At 42.5% G+C, this 22,478-nt stretch overlaps 1 protein-coding gene across 1 annotated transcript in view; it reads left to right on the forward strand.

Moving 5' to 3' along the window:
- NUCB2 (nucleobindin 2) overlaps window positions 1–22,478 on the forward strand; it is a 250,840-nt gene that overhangs the window by 184,099 nt on the left and 44,263 nt on the right. Inside the window, exons 9-11 of the mRNA XM_053720637.1 lie at window positions 1,051–1,143; window positions 1,768–1,857; window positions 2,738–2,908. Of these exons, the coding sequence (XP_053576612.1) occupies window positions 1,051–1,143; window positions 1,768–1,857; window positions 2,738–2,908 (354 nt within the window). The remainder of the gene's footprint in view (window positions 1–1,050; window positions 1,144–1,767; window positions 1,858–2,737; window positions 2,909–22,478) is intronic.

The following is a 22,478-nucleotide window of genomic DNA, read 5'->3' on the forward strand; positions in this document are numbered from 1 at the left end:
AGAGGAGAGGTCAAAAGGCTTCGGCAACCTCTTTTTCTTTTTGACTAAGAAGCTTAATCCGCTTAGCCTATGAGACTGCTGGACAGCAGCCTCCTGAAAGGATTACAGCTCATTCCACTAGAGCTGTGGCTTCCACTTGGGCCTTTAAAAATGAGGCTTCTTTTGATCAGATTTGCAAGGCGAAGACTTGGTCTTCGCTTCATATTTTTTCAAAATTTTACAAATTTGATACTTTTGCTTCTTCAGAGGCTGTATTTGGGAGAGAGGTTTTACAGGCAGTGGTTCCTTCCATTTAAGTTCCTGCCTTGTCCCTCCCTTCATCCGTGTACTTTAGCTTTGGTATTGGTATCCCACAAGTAATGGATGATCCGTGGACTGGATACACCTTACAAGAGAAAACACAATTTATGCTTACCTGATAAATTTATTTCTCTTGTGGTGTATCCAGTCCACGGCCCGCCCTGTCATTTTAAGGCAGGTACATTTTAAATTTAAACTACAGTAACCACTGCACCCTATGGTTCCTCCTTTCTCGGCTTGTTTTCGGTCGAATGACTGGCTATGACAGTTAGGGGAGGAGCTATATTACAGCTCTGCTGTGGGTGTCCTCTTGCAACTTCCTGTTGGGAATGAGAATATCCCACAAGTAATGGATGATCCGTGGACTGGATACACCACAAGAGAAATAAATTTATCAGGTAAGCATAAATTGTGTTTTTCTCAGCAGCAGCAATATACAACTAAGAGCTAGCTGCACACATTTGTCTCTTTTCATTGGCTCACCAGATGTGTTCAGCTAGCTCCCAGTAATGCATTGCTGCTCTGGAGCTAACTTTAAATATGTTTTTATTACCTTTGCAGGGGTTAAACACATAATTATGTGCAAGCAATAAAATGCCATAACTTATTAGAGCATTTTATGCACTTTTATTTCCCTTGAACGTATAACTAATCAGCCGTTACCATGACATTAGTGGTTCTAGTTTATGATTTTAAGGAATAATCCAATAACCCTTAATCTGAAATACTTTTTTTCTTATCCTATATTAGCTGGAGAAAATGTATGATCCCAAAAATGAGGAGGACGACATGGTAGAAATGGAGGAAGAGAGATTACGGATGAGAGAACACGTCATGAGTGAGGTATTGTCTGCAATCCTGAATGGGATTTATCACTCTTGTTGCTAAATAAAATAACTGCCCAAAACATTCTAACTCATTGTACTGAAATAATATTACCATTACAACATAATCTGTTTGTTACTGCAGTCTTAAAATGTATTAATATTTTAATATCTGAAAAATATTTTCCCATTAAACTGCATATTAACATACTTATTTTAGAAAAAGATACTGTTTAAAATATTTTATTACAGGGTACCTTAGTACTATCTTACTATCAATATTGATATGTTCTGTTGGTGTTAATTAAAGGGACACTGTACTCAGAAGAAAACATCTCTATTCCACCTAGAGGAAAATACATAAAAAAGGAATGTAAAAAAAGGATGTTGCTATGCTGAATAAACCAACTTTTTTCTGTGGGACTTTTCTTTATCAACTTGTGATAAATGGATACCCGGGTATTAGTGTCCATTTATTTAGGTCACATATATATTTCAAATACACAGAGAGATTTATCTGAACAACAAAAAATAAGGTATTAGAGGGAATGAAAAGTGTCAAGTACCAAAAAAAAACCAAAACAATTATAGAAATAAATTATCCATATTTAGGGTTTCATGCTGGATTTTGCTTATTTTCTAGGTTGATCTTGACAAGGACCGGTTGATAAATTTGTCTGAGTTTTTAAGAGCTACAGAAAAAAGAGACTTTTTGGAGCCAGATGGCTGGGAGGTAATTATTATTATGACAATACAAATGGTTCATTTCTGCAAATCACTAATACTGCACAGTTTAGTGTGAGACAAGGTTTGTGTCCCCTACATTCAGTTGTGCTCTAAAGTCAGATGTCAAGTAAATGGTTAATAAAAATCTACTGTTCTTTTAGTTCTACAAAGTAAGATTTTCTGAAAGAACATTATCTATTGAAGAAAAAAAAAATCTGTTTTGTGAGGGTAAATCAAAGAGAAGTAGTGTTATTCAAACCCAGTGAGATAAGGTTCAATAAAAAAAGTCTTGACATATGCACGCTCCTGTGGATACTTCAGTATGCTCTCATAGAAAAGGTATCTTTCAAAAAGGGAAACAAAGAAAGGGAAGTGTGAATTGGAATGCCTGAATCATAAAAGTTTCGTTTTGACTTCTATGTCTCTTTAAAGGGATAGGAAAGTCACAATTAAAAATAAATAAATTACATGTTCTGTCTGAATCACAAAAGTTTTTAAATAATTTAGAATCCACTTCTATTATTCAATTTAGTTTGTTATCTTGGTATCCTTTGTTGAAACAAATATGTACATATTCTATACTACAGGGAGCTAACTGGTGATTAATGGCTACACACATTTGTCTCTTGTCATTGGCTCACCAGATGTGTTTAGCTAGCTCTCAGTCATGACATGCTGCTCTGGAGCTAGCTTTAACTATGTGTTTAATGCCTTAGCAGGTGTTAAATGACAGTTTTACGCAAGTAATCATGCAGCAATAACATACTTGCACATATTACAGCATTTTTTTTTTGAACATTTATATCCCTTTAAATACACCAAAATTGTTGAAGGAGATGATTTTGTCTCTTTAATCATTGATATATTTGTATATTGACATGTTGCAGACTGTAGATGAACAGCCGCCGTACACAGAGGAAGAGCTTCAGCAGTTTGAAAAACAGATTTTCCAGCAAGAGAAGGAATTACAAGAGAGAGCGGAAGAGCTTTATAAACAAAGGGATGAACTACAGAAACAGCACGAACATATCCAGGCTCAGAAACAAGAGCTTCAGCAGGTACAGTAACCAGCACCTGAACCGTGCGCACTGCACAATAACCTAGATTACTATAGGGAAAGTAAAGAACGCCACAAAAACCCGGCTTGCGCTGGCGATATGGAGATTTTAAGCTCCATACCACACCAAAATACAAGCGGGGTTTGACGTGCTTGTGCATGCTTTCCCCATAGACATCAATGGGGAGGGCCGGCAAAAAAAAGCCTAACACCTGCGATCACGGAAACAAAAGCTCTGTAACGCAGCCCCATTGACAGGTAAGATTTAATTTAAGATAGGGAAATTGTAATTTTAATATAAAGTTAGGGGGGCGTTAGGTTTAGGGGTTACTAGTTTAAATTAGTTTATTTCGATGTGGGGGGGTTTAGGTGTTAATAGTTTAATATATTTCGTTGTGGGGGGCTTTTGGTTTAGGGGTTAATAGGTTTAGTATAGTGGCGGCGGTGTAGAGCTTAATAACTTTAGTATAGTGGGCGGATGGCAGATTAGGGGTTAATAATATTTAAATAGTGTTTGCGATGCAGGAGGGCAGCGTTTTAGGGGTTAATAAGTTTATTATAGTGGTGACGATGTCGGGGAGCAACGGAATAGGGGTTATTTTTTTTTTTTTAGTGGCGGCGATGTCGGGAGCGGCAGATTCGGAGTTAAAAACTTTAAAATAGTGTTTGCGATGCGGGAGGGCCTTGGTTTAGGGGTTAATAGGTAGTTTATGGGTGTTAGTGTACTTTTTAACACTTTAGTTATGAGTTTTATGTTACAGCTTTGTAGTGTAAAACTCATAACTACTGACTTTAGATGGCGTTACGGATCTTGTCATTTTAGGCTGTAACGCTTGCTTTTTAGCCTCACCGCAAAAGTCGTAATAACGGCGCTATGGGAATCCCATGAAAAAACATAATTTTTAGGAGTGCGGTACTGAGGTTGTGGTACAGGCTAAAAGGCTTGCGGTGCACCTATACTGACAAGACTTGTAATGGCTGTGGTGCTGTTTTAACGCTAAAAATACCATATTTTCAGCGTTAAGACGAACGCACAAACTTGTAATCTAGGTGAATGAGATTTATTACACTATTAATAGCCCTTGTGGTCCAACCTCGCTCATCCGAACCTGCAACAGTTTCTAAACCTAAGAATTCAGAAACGCCCAGAACTGATATGACCGAGATGAAAGACAAATCCTGCTCTTGCACGACTGGTTGCGCAAGAACAAGGGGCGACATTGCATGAGATAAATAGGGGTAGCAAATGCTACCTCCTCCTTGCAATCACAGACGGACAGGTTCCCTGCATGCCAAAATTCCACTTTAATATAATATATAATATAATTAATATATTAATATAATATCTTATATAATACAGAAAAGACAATCATATCACTGATCATTATATTGCGTATCTGATTAGTTATGTTAAAAAAAAAAAAATCTTCGGGTAAATAAAATGTTCAGTTAAGATTTAGGTTCCCTACTACAATATGTAAAGAAGAACCCTCTAACCAGAAACCATCAGCACCAGTAGATATTTCAATACTGGTAGTGAGCACTGTCTATTAAAACTTAACATTTACTCTTCATAATCCTAAAAATAAAAAAAAAAAGGTTAAAGTGCAACAATTAAAATGGAAAAACAAACAAACACTATACATCCCCCAGAGACAGTTCGTTAAATGTACAGATTCAGATGGCTCTAAACAAAATGTATCCCCACTAACACAGGAACCAAGAGTAGAAAAAAACCCTAGTTAATGATCTGAGTCAAGTGTGACCCCAAGACATCGAGCATGTGGGGTAAGGGTAATGATGGAGTTATTGACAGTTATAGAGAATTTGGGGGAGGAGATTTTAGAAGAAGGGGGGAAAATAAGGAGCTCAGTTTTGGAGAGATTTAGCTTAAGGTAGTGAGAGGACATCCAAGATGAGATATGAGAAATACAGTTAGTGGCCAGTGTTTGCAAGGAAGAAGATAAGTCTGGTGCAGAGAGGTAGATTTGGGTGTCATGATGGCATACAAATGATATTGAAACCCATGGGACTTTATTAAGGAACCTAAAGATGATGTGTAGATTGAAAAGAGAAGGGGACCAAGGACAGAGCCTTGCGGTACCCCAACAGAAAGTGGTAATGGGGCAGAGGATGCCCTAGAGAAGGCTACACTAAAGGTATGGTTAGACAGGAAGAGAACCATGAGAGAGCTGTGTCACAAATGCCGAAGGATTGGAGGGTTTGGAGCAAAAGAGGGTGGTCGACCGTATCAAAGGCTGCAGACAGATCAAGTAGGATAAGCAGAGAGAAGTGGCCTTTGGATTTAGCTGTAAGTAGGTCGTTGGTAATCTTGACAATTGCTGTCTCAGTGAAGTGGTGGTGCAAAATCCAGATTGCAGTGGGTCAAGGAGGGAGTTTAATGTAAGGAAATGGGATAGATGGACATATACTAGCTTTTCGAGAAGCTTTGAGGCAAGAGGGAGTAGGGAAATAGGGCTGTAGTTGGATGGGGAGGTTGGGTCGAGAGAAGGTTTTTTGAGGATAGGTGTGACCAGTGCGTGTTTAAGAGATGAGGGAAATATACCAGTGCTGAGGGAGAGGTTGAAGATGTGTGTGAGTATAGGGGTAAGGGTAGAAGAGAGGGCATGGAGTAGCTGTGAGGGGATGGGGTTGAGGGGACAGGTAGTGAGGTGAGAGGATAGTATAAGGGCAGAAACTTCATCCTCAGTAACAGGGGCAAAAGAGATAAGTTTATGGCTATGTGGGTTTTGGATGATAGTGAGGTTTGAGACCGGTAGCATGTTGAGAGCTGATAATAATTAACACACTAATAACAATAGGAGTGTGGGAAAAAGCACCCGATGCGCATTTGTGTTTTCCATCTAGTTTGAGCCCTAGTATGAGTTAAAGGGACACTGAACTCAATTTTTTTTCTTTTGTGATTCAGATAGAGCATGCAATTTTAAGCAACTTTCTAATTTACTCCTATTATAATTTTTTCTTTGTTCTCTTGCTATCTTTATTTGAAAAAGAAGGCATCTAAGTTTTTTTTAGGTTCAGAACTCTGGACAGCACTTTTTTTTATTAGTGGATGAATTTATCCACCAATCAGCAAGGACAACTCAGGTTGTTCACCAAAAATGGTCCGGCATCTAAACTTACATTATTGCATTTCAAATAAAGATACTAAGAGAATGAAGAACATTTGATAATAGGAGTAAATTAGAAAGTTGCTTAAAATTTCATGCTCTATCTGAATCACAAAAGAAAAAATTTGGGTTCAGTGTCCCTTTAAACAGATATTTTACTAAAAAAAAAGTCTGCATCCATTTGAAAGAGCATCATTTAAATATGTTGTTTTTTTTACCTTTAAAATGTATCATACAGCTATTATAGTTTACATTGTAACCAGTACACCAGTATCAGTTGTGTACTTCCTGTTAGTGCTTTTGAGTTGATTGGTACTTCCTATTTGTGCACATTGTTTGATACTTCCTGTTAAGGCTCATTGGTTGATTGTAACTTCCTGTTAGTGCTCATTGGTTGATTGTAACTTCCTGTTAGTGCTCATTGGTTGATTGCTACTTCCTGTTAGTGCTGAGGCCATAAAGGAAAGGGCTATATAAATATGTGTATTGATGAATAGAACAACTGACAATGATTAATAAGGAAGGGCCTTTTTTTAAAGGAGAAAATGTGCTGATAAAAAAAAAAATCACAAGGCACACAGAAAAGAAAAAGCTTTTCCTTTTAAGAACATTAAAAACTTTAATTTCCATAAATGTTTTTCTTCTTACAATCCCAATGAAAAGCAATACTAATGCTGTGCCTATATGTTTATAATGCACTAACAAAGCACATTTATGGAGTCTGTGTATAGACCTCTTGTTTGTCACTAATGTGCATTCTAGTGATGACCAGTGATTGGAGCCTGAGACTGATGCAGTATGTGGGTGTGACAAGTCCAGCACATCATAAAAACAGTGATGAGAGGAGATCATGAAGGTTAAATGGGGACTTTTCTTCTGTCTACTTCATTTACTATATTACTAAGTTACATCATGTTCCTTGTGATATAGAAGTAAGTTCAGACTGTAAGAGATACTCTCTGACAATTCATTCTATTGTCTGTTTTATCCTGTTCAATAGATTAACCCCTACTTGCTATGCTGTCTGTAATTATATCTGCAGCTTACTGGTCAGCTGACTTTCCATGTGCAATCACAAGCCATACTGGACACAACTACAAAAATTTGACTTGCTTAATCCGCAATAACTGAAACATAAAAACATACCTAGGTATGCTCAGGAGCAGCAATGTACTACTGGGAGCTAGCTGCTGATTGGTGGTTACACATATATACCTTTAGTCACTGGTTCACCAGATGTGTTTAGCTAGCTCCCAGTAGTGCACAGTTATATTTTACATTAGACACTGTTTTGCCCCTTTAATGCTAAACGTGTGTGGCAGCTAGTATTGCCAGAAGAGTGCTTTGTCCAGGATTCTAGTTACTGGCTCTAAAACAAATATTTGTGTCTTGCTGTTTGCGTTTAGCATTCTATTTGTTCAGTGCCTTGTGTCTCTGATATGCTCTGAAAAGAAAAATATCTTTCTCATAATCTTATGTTTCTGACTTTAAAATTCTATTTTTGCTCTTTTCAGTCTCACTCCTAAAGTTTTCAGTATTAAAGGGATAGTCTAGTCAAAATTAAACTTCCATGATTCAGATAGGACATGCAATTTTCAATTTACTTATAATCAAATTTGCATTGTTCTCTTGGTATTCTTTGTTAAAAGCTAAACCTAGGTGGGTTCATATGCTAATTTCTAAGCCCTTGAAGGCTGCCTCTTATCTCAGGGCATTTAGACAGTTTTTCACAGCTAGACTGTGCTAGTTCATGTGTGTCATATAGATAACATTGTGCTCAGTCCTGTGGAGTTATTTGAGTTAGCACGGATTGGCTAAAATGCAAGTCTGTCATAAGGACTGAGATAAGGGGGCAGTCTGCAGAGGCTTAGATACAAGGTAATCACAGAGGTAAAAAGTATATTAATATAACCGTGTAGGTTATGCAAAACTGGGGAATGGTAATAGAGGGATTATCCATATTTTAAACAATAAACATTCTGGAGTAGACTGTCCATTTAAGAGACTAATTTTGATCCTAGAACTGGGTTTCACTAATGCAAATAAGAGAGGATACGGTAGATGCGAGTTCCATCCTTCTTTCAGCATTGACGTGATGTTATGACTGTTCAGATATCCCCAGCAGAAGCAGGTTTCCAAATGTCCGGCAGCCTCTATATCAGATGTTTGGGTCTCCAACATTATGACGAAGGCTACATTGCCAAATTAAAGGGACATGAGACCCAAAGTATTTCTTTCATTAATTAAGATAGAGCATGCCATTTTAAACAATTTTCCAATTTACTTCTATTTTTCATTTTCTTTGTTCTTTTTATCCTTTGATGAAAAGCAGGGAGGTACACTCAGGAGAGTGCACGTGTCAGGAGCACTTTATGGCTGCAGATTTGCAATAATGTTATACGATTGCAAGAGCACTAGATGGCAGCACTTTTTTCCTGCCTTCTAGTGTTCGACATGCAAATGCTGCCTACCTAGATATCTCTTCAACAAACAATACCATGAGTACAAAGCTGATTTGATAATAGAAGTAAATTGCAAACTTTTTCCATCTAAAGGAGAGGAGAGTCCACGGCTTTATTCATTACTTATGGGAAATTAAGAACCTAGGCCACCAGGAGGAGGCAAATACACCCCAGCCATAGGCTTAAATACCTCCCCCACTCCCCTCATTCCCCAGTCATTCTTTGCCTTTCGTCACAGGAGGATGGCAGAGAGGTGCTGAAGTTTCGGAGGTCTGTTATGGAGAGTACTACTCTTCGCTATGGGAAGGGAGTTTAAGTAGCCCTAACAAGCCTTTCAGTTGAGGGCCTGGGTGAAAGTTAGAGTCCGGAGATGCAGGGAGAGCTCTCCTCTGCGACACCATCCCGACTCATATTAACAGCTCCTACAGCAATCGGCGTTGATGAGTTTCGCAGACTGCTTTCTTCTCTCAAGTCCATGTCAGGAGCGATGCTACGACCTGTCACACTTGAAGGGTCGTGTTCCTGTTCCATGGCGTGGATTCTGGTAAGATCGTTCCATTTTTTTATTACATTGATAACACAGAAGACAAGGCCATAGTGTGGCGCCTTTTATCTTAAAAAATTACAGAATCAAGGGTTAATGTTCCTGGTAAGGGGATTATTGAACAGGGGGGTTTATGCATGATATTCTTTATTGTGTCATTGCTGCGTTGTGTGCGGAATGAGGCTCTGGCAATGTGGTGGAACTGACAGGTTCATTTTCGGGAGTTTGGCGCGCCCTTTTCTTCTGTTATGTGTGATCAGTCCACGGGTCATCATTACTTCTGGGATATTATCTGCTCCCCTACAGGAAGTGCAAGAGGATTCACCCAGCAGAGTTGCTACATAGCTCCTCCCCTCTACGTCACCTCCAGTCATTCTCTTGCACCCAAAGACTAGATAGGAGGTGTGAGAGGACTATGGTGATTATACTTAGTTTTTATAACTTCAATCAAAAGTTTGTTATTTTACAATAGCACCGGAGCGTGTTATTACTTCTCTGGCAGAGTTTGAAGAAGAATCTACCAGAGTTTTTCTTATGATTTTAACCGGAGTAGTTAAGATCATATTGCTGTTTCTCGGCCATCTGAGGGAGGTAAAAGCTTCAGATCAGGGGACAGCGGGCAGTTGAATCTGCATTGAGGTATGTAGCAGTTTTTATTTTCTGAATGGAATTGATGAGAAAATCCTGCTATACCGTTATAATGACATGTATGTATACTCTACACTTCAGTGTTCTGGGGATGGTATTTCACCGGAATTACTCTGTAAAAATACATTACACCTTTTAATAGGTATTTAATTCATGTTAAACGTTTTTGCTGGAATGTAGAATCGTTTGCATTTCTGAGGTACTGAGTGCATAAATATTTGGGCATTATTTTTCCACTTGGCAGTTTGCTTGTTTTGATTATGACAGTTTCGTTTCTCTCTCACTGCTGTGTGTGAGGGGGAGGGGCTGTTTTTGGCGCTCTTTGCTACGCATCAAAAATTTCCAGTCAGTTACACTTATATTTTCTGCATGATCCGGTTCATCTCTAACAGAACTCAGGGGTCTTCAAACTTCTTTGAAGGGAAGTAAATTCTCTCAGCAGAGCTGTGAGATTTATATAGTGACTGTGTTTTAAAACGTTGCTCTGTGATTTTTATGTTTAAAATTTAATTAGTATTGCTTTACTAATGGGAACAAACCTTTGCTAACAAGTTATGTTGTTTTTAAAGAGTGATGCTATAACTGTTTTTCAGTTCATTATTTCAACTGTCATTTAATCGTTTAGTGCTTCTTTGAGGCACAGTACGTTTTTGTTAAATAAGATTGTAACCAAGTTGCATGTTTATTGCTAGTGTGTTAAACATGTCTGATTCAGAGGAAGATACCTGTGTCATTTGTTCCAATGCCAAGGTGGAGCCCAATAGAAATTTATGTACTAACTGTATTGATGCTACTTTAAATAAAAGCCAATCTGTACAAATTGAACAAATTTCACCAAACAGCGAGGGGAGAGTTATGCCGTCTAACTCGCCTCACGTGTCAGTACCTGCGTCTCCCGCCCGGGAGGTGCGTGATATTATGGCGCCTAGTACATCTGGGCAGCCATTACAGATAACATTACAAGATATGGCTACTGTTATGACTGAAGTTTTGGCTAAGTTACCAGAACTAAGAGGCAAGCGTGATCACTCTGGGGTGAGAACAGAGTGCGCTGATAATTCTAGGGCCATGTCTGATACTGCGTCACAGCTTGCAGAGCATGAGGACGGAGAGCTTCATTCTGTAGGTGACGGTTCTGATCCAAGCAGATTGGATTCAGATATTTCAAATTTTAAATTTAAATTGGAAAACCTCCGTGTATTACTAGGGGAGGTCTTAGCGGCTCTTAACGATTGTAACACTGTTGCAATACCAGAGAAAATGTGTAGGTTGGATAAATACTTTGCGGTACCGGCGAGTACTGACGTTTTTCCTATACCTAAGAGATTAACTGAAATTGTTACTAAGGAGTGGGATAGACCCGGTGTGCCGTTCTCACCCCCTCCAATATTTAGAAAGATGTTTCCAATAGACGCCACCACACGGGACTTATGGCAAACGGTCCCTAAGGTGGAGGGAGCAGTTTCTACTTTAGCTAAGCGCACCACTATCCCGGTGGAGGATAGCTGTGCTTTTTCAGATCCTATGGATAAAAAATTAGAGGGTTACCTTAAGAAAATGTTTGTTCAACAATGTTTGATATTGCAACCCCTTGCATGCATCGCGCCGATTACGGCTGCGGCAGCATTTTGGATTGAGTCTCTGGAAGAGAACCTTAGTTCCGCTACGCTGGACGACATTACGGACAGGCTTAGAGTCCTTAAACTAGCTAATTCATTCGTTTCGGAGGCCGTAGTACATTTAACCAAACTTACGGCTAAGAATTCAGGATTCGCCATTCAGGCACGTAGGGCGCTGTGGCTAAAATCCTGGTCGGCTGATGTAACTTCTAAGTCCAAATTACTTAATATACCTTTCAAGGGGCAAACTTTATTTGGGCCCGGTTTGAAAGAAATTATCGCTGACATTACAGGAGGTAAGGGCCACGCTCTACCTCAAGACAAGGCCAAAGCTAAGGCTAGACAGTCTAATTTTCGTCCCTTTCGGAATTTCAAAGCAGGTGCAGCATCAACTTCCACTGCACCAAAACAGGAAGGAGCTGTTGCTCGTTACAGACAAGGCTGGAAACCTAACCAGTCCTGGAATAAGGGCAAGCAGGCCAGAAAACCTGCTGCTGCCCCTAAGACAGCATGAACCGAGGGCCCCCGATCCGGGACCGGATCTAGTGGGGGGCAGACTCTCTCTCTTCGCCCGGGCTTGGGCAAGAGATGTCCAGGATCCCTGGGCGCTAGAGATCATATCTCAGGGATACCTTCTAGACTTCAAATTATCTCCCCCACGAGGGAGATTTCATCTGTCAAGGTTGTCAACAAACCAAATAAAGAAAGACGCGTTTCTACGCTGTGTACAAGATCTATTATTAATGGGAGTGATCCATCCGGTTCCGCGGTCGGAACAAGGACAAGGGTTTTACTCAAACCTGTTTGTGGTTCCCAAAAAAGAGGGAACTTTCAGGCCAATCTTGGATTTAAAGATCCTAAACAAATTCCTAAGAGTTCCATCGTTCAAAATGGAAACTATTCGGACAATCTTACCCATGATCCAAAAGGGTCAGTACATGACCACAGTGGATTTAAAGGATGCTTACCTTCACATACCGATTCACAAAGATCATTACCGGTATCTAAGGTTTGCCTTCTTAGACAGGCATTACCAGTTTGTAGCTCTTCCATTCGGATTGGCTACGGCTCCAAGAATCTTCACAAAGGTTCTGGGTGCCCTTCTGGCGGTTCTGAGACCGCAAGGAATTTCGGTAGCTCCGTACCTAGACGACATTCTGATACAAGCTTCAAGCTTTCAAACTGCCAAGTCTCATACAGAGTTAGTTCTGGCATTTCTAAGGTCGCATGGATGGAAAGTGAACGAAAAGAAGAGTTCTCTCTTGCCTCTCACAAGGGTTCCATTTTTGGGGACTCTTATAGATTCCGTAGAAATGAAGATTTATCTGACAGAAGACAGATTAACAAAGCTTCTAAATGCATGCCGTGTCCTTCATTCCATTCAACTCCCGTCAGTAGCTCAATGCATGGAGGTGATCGGCTTAATGGTAGCAGCAATGGACATAGTTCCCTTTGCACGCCTACATCTCAGACCGCTGCAATTGTGCATGCTGAGTCAGTGGAATGGGGATTACTCAGATTTGTCCCCCACTCTGAATCTGGATCAAGAGACCAGAAACTCTCTTCTATGGTGGCTTTCTCGGCCACATCTGTCCAGGGGGATGCCTTTCAGCAGGCCGGACTGGACAATTGTAACAACAGACGCCAGCCTTCTAGGTTGGGGCGCTGTCTGGAATTCTCTGAAGGCTCAGGGACAATGGAGTCAGGAGGAAAGTCTCCTGCCAATAAACATTCTGGAATTGAGAGCAGTTCTCAATGCCCTTCTAGCTTGGCCCCAGTTAAAGACTCGGGGGTTCATCAGGTTTCAGTCGGACAACATCACGACTGTAGCTTACATCAACCATCAGGGAGGGACAAGAAGCTCCCTAGCAATGATAGAAGTATCAAGGATAATTCGCTGGGCAGAGTATCACTCTTGCCACCTGTCAGCAATCCACATCCCGGGAGTGGAGAACTGGGAGGCGGATTTCTTGAGTCGCCAGACTCTTCATCCGGGGGAGTGGGAACTTCATCCGGAGGTCTTTGCCCAAATACTTCGACGTTGGGGCAAACCAGAGATAGATCTCATGGCGTCTCGCCAGAACGCCAAACTTCCTCGCTACGGATCCAGATCCAGGGATCCGGGAGCGGTTCTGATAGATGCTTTGACAGCACCTTGGAACTTCAGGATGGCTTATGTGTTTCCACCCTTCCCGCTGCTTCCTCGATTGATTGCCAAAATCAAACAGGAGAGAGCATCAGTGATTCTAATAGCGCCTGCATGGCCGCGCAGGACTTGGTATGCAGATCTAGTGGACATGTCATCCTGTCCGCCGTGGTCTCTACCTCTAAGACAGGACCTTCTGATTCAGGGTCCATTCAAACATCAAAGTCTAACTTCTCTGAAGCTGACTGCTTGGAAATTGAACGCTTGATTTTATCAAAACGTGGGTTTTCTGAGTCGGTTATTGATACCCTGATACAGGCTAGGAAGCCTGTTACCAGAAAGATTTACCATAAAATATGGCGTAAATACCTATACTGGTGTGAATCCAAAGATTACTCCTGGAGTAAGGTTAGGATTCCTAGGATATTGTCTTTTCTACAAGAAGGTTTAGAAAAGGGTTTATCGGCTAGCTCATTAAAGGGACAGATCTCAGCTCTGTCCATCTTGTTACACAGGCGTCTGTCAGAAAATTCAGACATCCAGGCCTTTTGTCAGGCTTTAGCTAGGATCAAGCCTGTGTTTAAAACTGTTGCTCCGCCATGGAGTTTAAACTTAGTTCTTAACGTTTTACAGGGTGTTCCGTTTGAACCCCTTCATTCCATTGATATAAGATTGTTATCTTGGAAAGTTCTATTTTTAATGGCCATTTCCTCGGCTCGAAGAGTCTCTGAGTTATCAGCCCTTCATTGTGATTCTCCTTATCTGATCTTTCACTCAGACAAGGTAGTTCTGCGTACTAAACCTGGGTTCTTACCTAAGGTTGTCTCTAACAGGAATATCAATCAAGAGATTGTTGTTCCCTCCTTGTGTCCAAATCCTTCTTCAAAGAAGGAACGTCTTCTACACAATCTGGATGTAGTTCGTGCCCTCAAGTTCTACTTGCAGGCAACTAAAGATTTTCGCCAAACTTCTTCCCTGTTTGTCGTTTATTCTGGACAGAGGAGAGGTCAAAAAGCTTCTGCTACCTCTCTCTCTTTTTGGCTTCGTAGCATAATACGTTTAGCCTATGAGACTGCTGGACAGCAGCCTCCTGAAAGAATTACAGCTCACTCCACTAGAGCTGTGGCTTCCACTTGGGCCTTTAAGAATGAGGCCTCTGTTGAACAGATTTGCAAGGCTGCAACTTGGTCTTCGCTTCATACTTTTTCCAAATTTTACAAATTTGACACTTTCGCTTCTTCGGAGGCTATTTTTGGGAGAAAGGTTCTTCAGGCAGTGGTTCCTTCTGTATGATGAGCCTGCCTATCCCTCCCGTCATCCGTGTACTTTTGCTTTGGTATTGGTATCCCAGAAGTAATGATGACCCGTGGACTGATCACACATAACAGAAGAAAGCATAATTTATGCTTACCTGATAAATTCCTTTCTTCTGTTGTGTGATCAGTCCACGGCCCGCCCTGTTTTTTAAGGCAGGTACATATTTTTTAAATTATAATTCAGTCACCACTACACCCTTGGCTTCTCCTTTCTCGTTGGTCTTTGGTCGAATGACTGGAGGTGACGTAGAGGGGAGGAGCTATGTAGCAACTCTGCTGGGTGAATCCTCTTGCACTTCCTGTAGGGGAGCAGATAATATCCCAGAAGTAATGATGACCCGTGGACTGATCACACAACAGAAGAAAGGAATTTATCAGGTAAGCATAAATTATGCTTTTTTGGCGCATTTTCTCCTTTAGGCAGGGGCAGTCCTGTTAGGGCCCTTCACTTCCGGTCTGATCTGCGACGGAGGTGACAAAGCTGTTTCTCTAGTCCGGATCCTAGGAGGTGGTGAGTGCCCCGGCCATTGGCGGTATGAAGGTGCCTGTTCTTAATTTTATTAATAAGATAAAAGCTATGGATTCTGACGCGTTGGAGGGTGCTCCCTCTTTATCTAAGTATTTTACCTGTGTTTATTGTGAGGTTCCAGTAGACCAGCCTGCGCAACTATGTTCCACATGCCTTAAAAAGTTACGATTTCTAAAAATAAAGGAATGTCTAGTACTACTGAGCTGTCCACCTCTGAGGGTTCTCCTTCCCGTGAGGTGCGTCCCCTAATTGCGTCCCCTGTTTCACATGCAGCACCCCAGGTTCCGTCTGTTACCCCTTCTGGCCGCCAGATTTTGCGGACCAACTTCAAAAGTCAGTCTCTAAGGTGATCCATGCTTTACCGTGTTCTGCTATGCGCAAGCATAGAGCCTTTCAGAGCGGCCAGAGTCAGGATTCATCTAGGTCGGAAACTCCTGCGGAGTGGTACGACAATGAGGCCCACTCCGATGCTTCGGAGGGGGTCCCTTCTGGTTCGGAGTCCATGTCATCTAAACCTCCGGCGGAGGAGCCTGGCTATAGGTTTAAGATGGAGAATTTGCTCTTTTTGCTAAAGCAAGTTCTTGCTACTCTGGAGGTTCCGGAGCCGAAGCTCCCGGAAGAACCTTCCATTCCTAAGCTGGACAAGGTGTATGAGGACAGGGTGGTGCCCCAGACCTTCCCGGTTCCTGTAAAGATGGCAAATATTATAAAAAATGAATGGGAGCGATTAGGTTCTTCCTTTTCCCCCTCTTCTAACTTTAAGAAGCTTTTCCCCGTTCCGAAGGCCCAGCTTGAGCTATGGGGAACCATTCCCAAGGTGGATGAAGCTATCTCCATGCTCGCTAAGTGTATGACTATTCCTCTAGAGGATAGCTCGTCGTTCAAGGAGCCCATGGATAAAAAGTTGGAAATCATGTTGAGGAAGATGTTTCAGCACACAGGGTTTGTTTTTCAACCGGCAGCAGCCGTCGCCACAGTTTCTGGAGCTGCGTCATATTGGTGCGATTCTCTGTGCGAGATGATTGAGGGTGAGCCCTCTTTCGACGAGATACAGGAAAAGATTAAGACGCTGAAGGTGGCCAATTATTTCATTTGTGACGCCAATATGCAGATTATTCGCCTGAACGCTAAGGTATCAGGTTTTTCCATTTTAGCACGCAGAGCGCTGTGGCTAAAATCTTGTTTGGCGGACATGACTTTTAAACTGAGGTTACTGTCCCTGCCCTTTCAAGGTAAGATTCTGTTTGATCCAGGCCTGGACTCGATTATATCCACGGCTACGGGAGGCAAGGGCGCCTTCCTGCCCCAGGATAAGAAGGCTATACCTAAGGGTTCTAATTTTCACACAGAAAAGGCCCAGCGCTAGCAGCCCGCCGCGATGCTGGAATAACCGAAGGAAGCCTGGAAGCCTGCTCAGGCTTGGAACAAGTCTAAGCAGAACAAGAAGCCAGCTGAAACAAAATCGGCATAAAGGGGTGGCCCCCGACAGGTCTATGGACCAATTAGGGGGCAGATTGTCTCGCTTCTACAACGCCTGGTTGCAGGATGTTCAGGACCCTTGGGTTCTGGAGGTTGTCACTCAGGGTTACAGGATAGGATTCAGGTCCCTTCCGCCCAGGGGCAGATTCCTTGTTTCAAACCTGTCTTCAAGACCGGAGATGAGAGAGTCCTTTCTAGAGTGTGTGAGGGATCTCTCATCTCTAGGCGTTATCGTACCAGTACCCCATGCAGAAAGGGGTCTAGGGTACTATTCAAATCTGTTTGGGGTTCCAAAGAAGGAGGGCACGTTCTGCCCTACTTTGGATTTAAAGTGTTTAAACAAGTTCCTGTCCGTTCCATCGTTCAAAATGGAAACGATCAGGTCCATTTTGCCTCTAGTTCAAGACCACAATAGACTTGAAGGATGCCTACCTGCATGTTCCAATTCACAAGGATCATTTCAAATTTCTCAGATTTGCATTACTGCACCAACACTTTCAATTTGTGGCCCTTCCCTTCCGTCTGGTGATGGCCCCAAGAGTCTTTACGAAGGTTCTGGGGGCCCTGTTTGCATTGGCCAGATCCAGAGGTATTGCGGCAGCAGCACCCTACCTGGTCAACATTCTGGTTCAGGCGCCGTCATTTCATCTGGCAGAAGCCAACTCAAGGGCTCTGCTTCTGTTACTTCAATCTCACGGTTGGAAGATCAACTCCGGAAAAAGCTCCCTGGTTCCCAGCACCAGGGTGGAGTTTCTGGGCACGATTCTAGACTCCGTATCCATGAAGATATTCCTCACAGATCAGCGACGCAGGAAGATTGCGTCTGCCTGTCTTGCCCTTCAGTCCTCAAGGAGTCCCTCAGTGGCTCAGTGTATGGAGGTGATTGGGCTCATGGTCTCCAGCATAGATGTCATTGCATTCCCAAGATTTCATCTCAGACCTCTTCAACTGTGCATGTTGAGACAGTGGAACAGCGATCATTCCGATCTGTCACAGCTGATATTCATGGATGCGTGGACTCTGACTTCCCTCTCTTGGTGGCTTCGTCTGGTCCAGTTGTCCATGGGGACATCCTTCTTGAGACCGTCCTGGGAAATTGTGACCACGGACGCGAGTCTGACGGGATGGGGAGCTGTTTGGGGTGCCAGGATAGCACAGGGAAAATGGTCTCGACTGGAGTCTCTTCTTCTGATAAATATCCTGGAACTGCAAGCAATCTACAACGCTCTGAGGGCATGGCCCCATCTGGGGGAATGCAACTTCATCAGGTTCCAGATGGACAACATTAGCTCTGTGGCATACATCAACCACCAGGGGGGTACTAGGAGCTCCCTGGCAATGAGGTAGGTGTCTCGGATTCTGGAGTGGGCGGAGGCCCACAGCTGTTTGTTCTCAGCTATCCACATCCCTGGAGTGGACAACTGGGAAGCGAACTTTCTCAGTAGGCAAACTTTTCATCCGGGAGAATGGTCTCTTCACCCCGAGGTGTTTGCAGAGATTTGTCTCAGATGGGGGATGCCAGAGATCGATCTCATGGCATCCCGATTAAATTGCAAGCTTCCCCGATATGGTTTGAGGTCGAGAGACCCCAAGCCGAGCTGATAGATGCGTTGGCGGTTCCTTGGGAGTTCAGCCTAGTGTACATTTTTCCTCCGTTACCGCTTCTACCTCATATAGTGGCACGCATAAAGCAGAAGAGAGGGTTGTCCATTCTGATTGCTGCTTCGTGGCCGCGGAGGACATGATTTGCGGATCTGGTGGAGATGTCATCCTCCCCGCCGTGGAGGTTACCCTGTCGCAGGGATCTGCTGGAACAGGGTCCTTTTCAACATCAGAGTCTAGATTCTCTGAGGCTGACTGCGTGGAGATTGAACGCTTAGTCCTAGCCAAGAGAGGGTTTTCTGAAACCGTGATTGATACTCTAGTTCAGGCGAGGAAACCTGTCACTCGGCACATCTAACATAAGCTGTGGAGAGTTTACTTGTCCTGGTGTGAGAGACATGGATATCCTTGGCAATAGGTGAAGGTATCCAGGATTTTGTCCTTTCTCCAAGAGGGTTTGGAGAAGGGTCTTGCCGCTAGTTCCTTGAAGGGACAGATCTCGGCTCTTTCCATGTTGTTGCATAGGAAGCTCGCTGAGCTTCCTGACATTCAATCTTTTGTTCAGGCTCTGTCTAGAATCAGGCCTGTCTTTAGGCAGTCTGCTTCCCCGTGGAGCTTGAATTTGGTCCTTAAGGTTTTAAATGGGCTCCATTTGAGCCTATGCATTTTGACTTGAAGATCCTGTCTTGGAAGGGTCTTTTCCTGTTAGCCATTGCATCGGCCCGCAGAGTTTCCGAACTGGCGGCCTTGCAACATGAGCCCCCTTACCTGGTGTTTCACGCGGAAAAGGCTGTTCTTCGCACTGGCTTTGGATTTCTTCCGAAGTTGGTGTCTGACCGTAACATCAATCAGGAAATAGTTGTTCCTTCTTTGTGCCCTAGCCCCCCCTCTTCTAAGGAGAGGCTACTTCATATTCTGGATGTGGTTCGTGCCTTGAAGTTCTATCTTCAGGCGACTAAATATTTCAGACAATCTAACACTCTTTTTGTAGTCTATTCAGGAAAGCGCAGGGGTCAGCGGGCCTCTGCTACTTCTTAGTCTTTTTGGCTGAGGAGCTTGATCCACCTCGCCTATGAGACGGCGGGACACAAGCCCCCTCAGAGGATTACGGCTCATTCCACTAGAGCAGTGGCTTCATCTTGGGCCTTCAAAAATGAGGCTTCTATGGAGCAGATTTGTAAGGCGGATACCTGGTCCTCCTTGCATACTTTCACAAAGTTTTACAAATTTGATGTTTTTGCTTCTGCGGAAGCTGTTTTTGGGAGAAAGGTTCTACAGGCTGGGGTGACCTCAGTTTAAGGGTCCGCCTTTACCCTCCCGGTTTCATTCAGTGTCCTCTAGAGCTTGGGTATATATTTCCCATAATGAATGAAGCAGTGGACTCTCCTCCCCTTTAGATGGAAAACATAAATTATGCTTAACTCATAATTTCATTTCCATCGTGGGGAGGAGAGTCCATGGCTCCTGCCCGTATCTCCGGTGGGCAGCCCTAAATGTAATACTTTATTCTGGCACCATTTATACCCTGATATTTCTCCTACTGTTCGTTGTTCCCTCGGCAGAATGGCTGGGGGATGAGGGGAGGTATTTAAGCCTTTGGCTGGGGTGTCTTTGCCTCCTCCTGGTGGCCAGGTTCTTAATTTCCCATAAGTAATGAATGACTCTCCTCCCAACGATGGAAATGAAATTATCAGGTAAGCATAATTTATGTTTTTATTATTCTATGCTCTGTCTGAATTGAAAAGGAAAACTATGGGTCTCATGTCCTTTGGGGAAAAAAGCAGCAAATCCTACAAAAAAAATAAAAAAATAAAGAGTTTTCATAGCAAACAGCAAAACTTGGTTCTTCTCCTGGCTATCTCTTCCTTAAAGGGACACTGAACCCAAATTTTTTCTTTCGTGATTCAGATAGAGCATGTAATTTTAAGCAACTTTCTAATTTACTCCTATTATCAAATTTTCTTCATTCTCTTGGTATCTTTATTTGAAATGCAAGAATGTAAGTTTAGATGCCGGCCCATTTTTGGTGAACACACTGTGTTGTTCTTGCTGATTGGTGGATAAATTCACCCACCAATAGACAAGTGCTTTCCATGGCCTGAACCAAAAAAATAGCTTAGATGCCTTCTTTTTCAAATAAAGAAAGCAAGAGAACAAAGAAAAATTGATAATCGGAGTAAATTAGAAAGTTGCTTAAATTTGCATGCTCTATCTGAATCATGAAATAAAAAATTTGGGTTCAGTGTCCCTTTAACCTTTTAACGCCGTTATTCCGTTCTATTCCGTCATAATTACACTGGCCTTTAGTGCCGATAGAATGAAATAGAACGTCATAACCGTTGGCTGTCCTAAAGCCAACGGCGCTTCCATGTTGTGATTGCGGTCTGGAGGGCGTGCCCTAGCATCACCGGAATGCCCCCCTGACCCGATCCCATCATTGAAATCTTGCGATCGTGAGCACGCTGTTCCGATGTAGACAAATTAACCCTGTCATCAAATGGTTAAAGTGAGTGTAAACGTTTGGAATGTAATGCACAGGGGCACTTTCATTGATTCAATTATTTTAAGAAGCTTTATTTTTAAAATATTTACCATTTTGTGATGATAAACATCATGCCATTCCTTCGCCCGCATCTCCAGCTTGTGGGGCACGCAACGATTGGATAAAGCTGGATTCGTCATCACTCAGCTAAATGAAGTATAAGATGCGGGCGAAGGAATTACGTGATGTTTATCATCACCAAATGGTAAATATTTTACAAAGAAAGCATCTTAAAAAAATGTAATCAATTAAAGTGCCCATGTTTTGTAGAATTGTATATACTGTGCCTTATCTCTCTATCTATTGGGTTCTTGTAAAGCGCGGCTATTCACCCGTAAGGGTCTCAAGGTGCTGAGGGTTGCAGTTCAGTCGAAGAGCCAGGTCTTGCGGTCCTTTCTGAACTTAGTTAGGGTGGTAGCTTGTCTGAGGTGCAGCGGGAGGGTGTTACAAGTCTTGGCTGCCAGGTGAGAGAAGGATCTGCCTCCCGCTGTGGTTTTCCTGATGCAGGGGATAACTGTGAGGGCTTGGTCGGCCAATCGAAGTTGTCTGCGTGGGTGTAGACGGTAACATGGTGGTTCATCATGTATTCGGGACCAATGTTGTGGAGGGCCTTGAATGCGTGGGTGAGAAGCTTGAAGGTTATTCTTTTGTTGATGGGGAGCCAGTGCAGGTCCCGCAGGTGTTTAGTGATGTGGCATTGGCGAGGGATGTCGAGGATGAGTCTGGCCGAGGCGTTCTGGATGTGCTGAAGTCTCTTTTGGAGCTTAATGGTGGACCCGGCATAGAGTGCGTTGCCATAGTCTAGTCGGCTGCTGACGACATTCAGAACGTTTACAATCACTTTAAGGAAAACATTTGTGATAACTTTTATTAATCATTTGATACTGTAAAAGTATTTGAATACCAAGTTTCATAGAAATGTAAAAATCCTTTTACAAGAAAATAACAAAAGCGATATACAGGTGATACCTTTACTATAACTGATACTGTATATTAAAGGATTTTTACTTTTCTTTGGATACACTGGCTCACACTGTACTGGCCTTTTTTCGGCAACACATAAACTTCTGCTGACTCTAATCAGTGTTATTTATCCACAAGTATACATGGTGGTAGTAGACCTCTACAATGCATATTTCACTGCTCCTTCTCACCCTTGTTTCTTAGACTAGCAGTGGGGATTGACCATTTTCAGTTTGTTTGTCTCCTCTTTGGGCTTTCCGCTATGCTGATACCATATTCAGAAGCCTTAGCGTTACTTATTGCAGATCCCAGAAGGAAGGCAAACTTGTTTATCACCATTTTATGTGGTTGCTTCAGAGAAACTAATGTTTCGGCATTAAGATTTTGACCACCATTTCGTATGGTTCTCTACTAAACAGGGCTAGATACTCAGCCTACAGACGTCAACTCTATTCACAGCTAGCCCTGTGTCTTTATGGCAGGAGAATTTCAGACCCACCTCAGCAAAAAAAAAGTGCTGTTACAAGTCAGAACAATACTTCAGGCCAACATTTCAGGTCTCGGTAGCCTAACCATGAATATTTGGATGA

This window comes from Bombina bombina, chromosome 7 (assembly GCF_027579735.1).
Source record: "Bombina bombina isolate aBomBom1 chromosome 7, aBomBom1.pri, whole genome shotgun sequence".
In the NCBI taxonomy this organism is placed as follows: domain Eukaryota; kingdom Metazoa; phylum Chordata; class Amphibia; order Anura; family Bombinatoridae; genus Bombina; species Bombina bombina.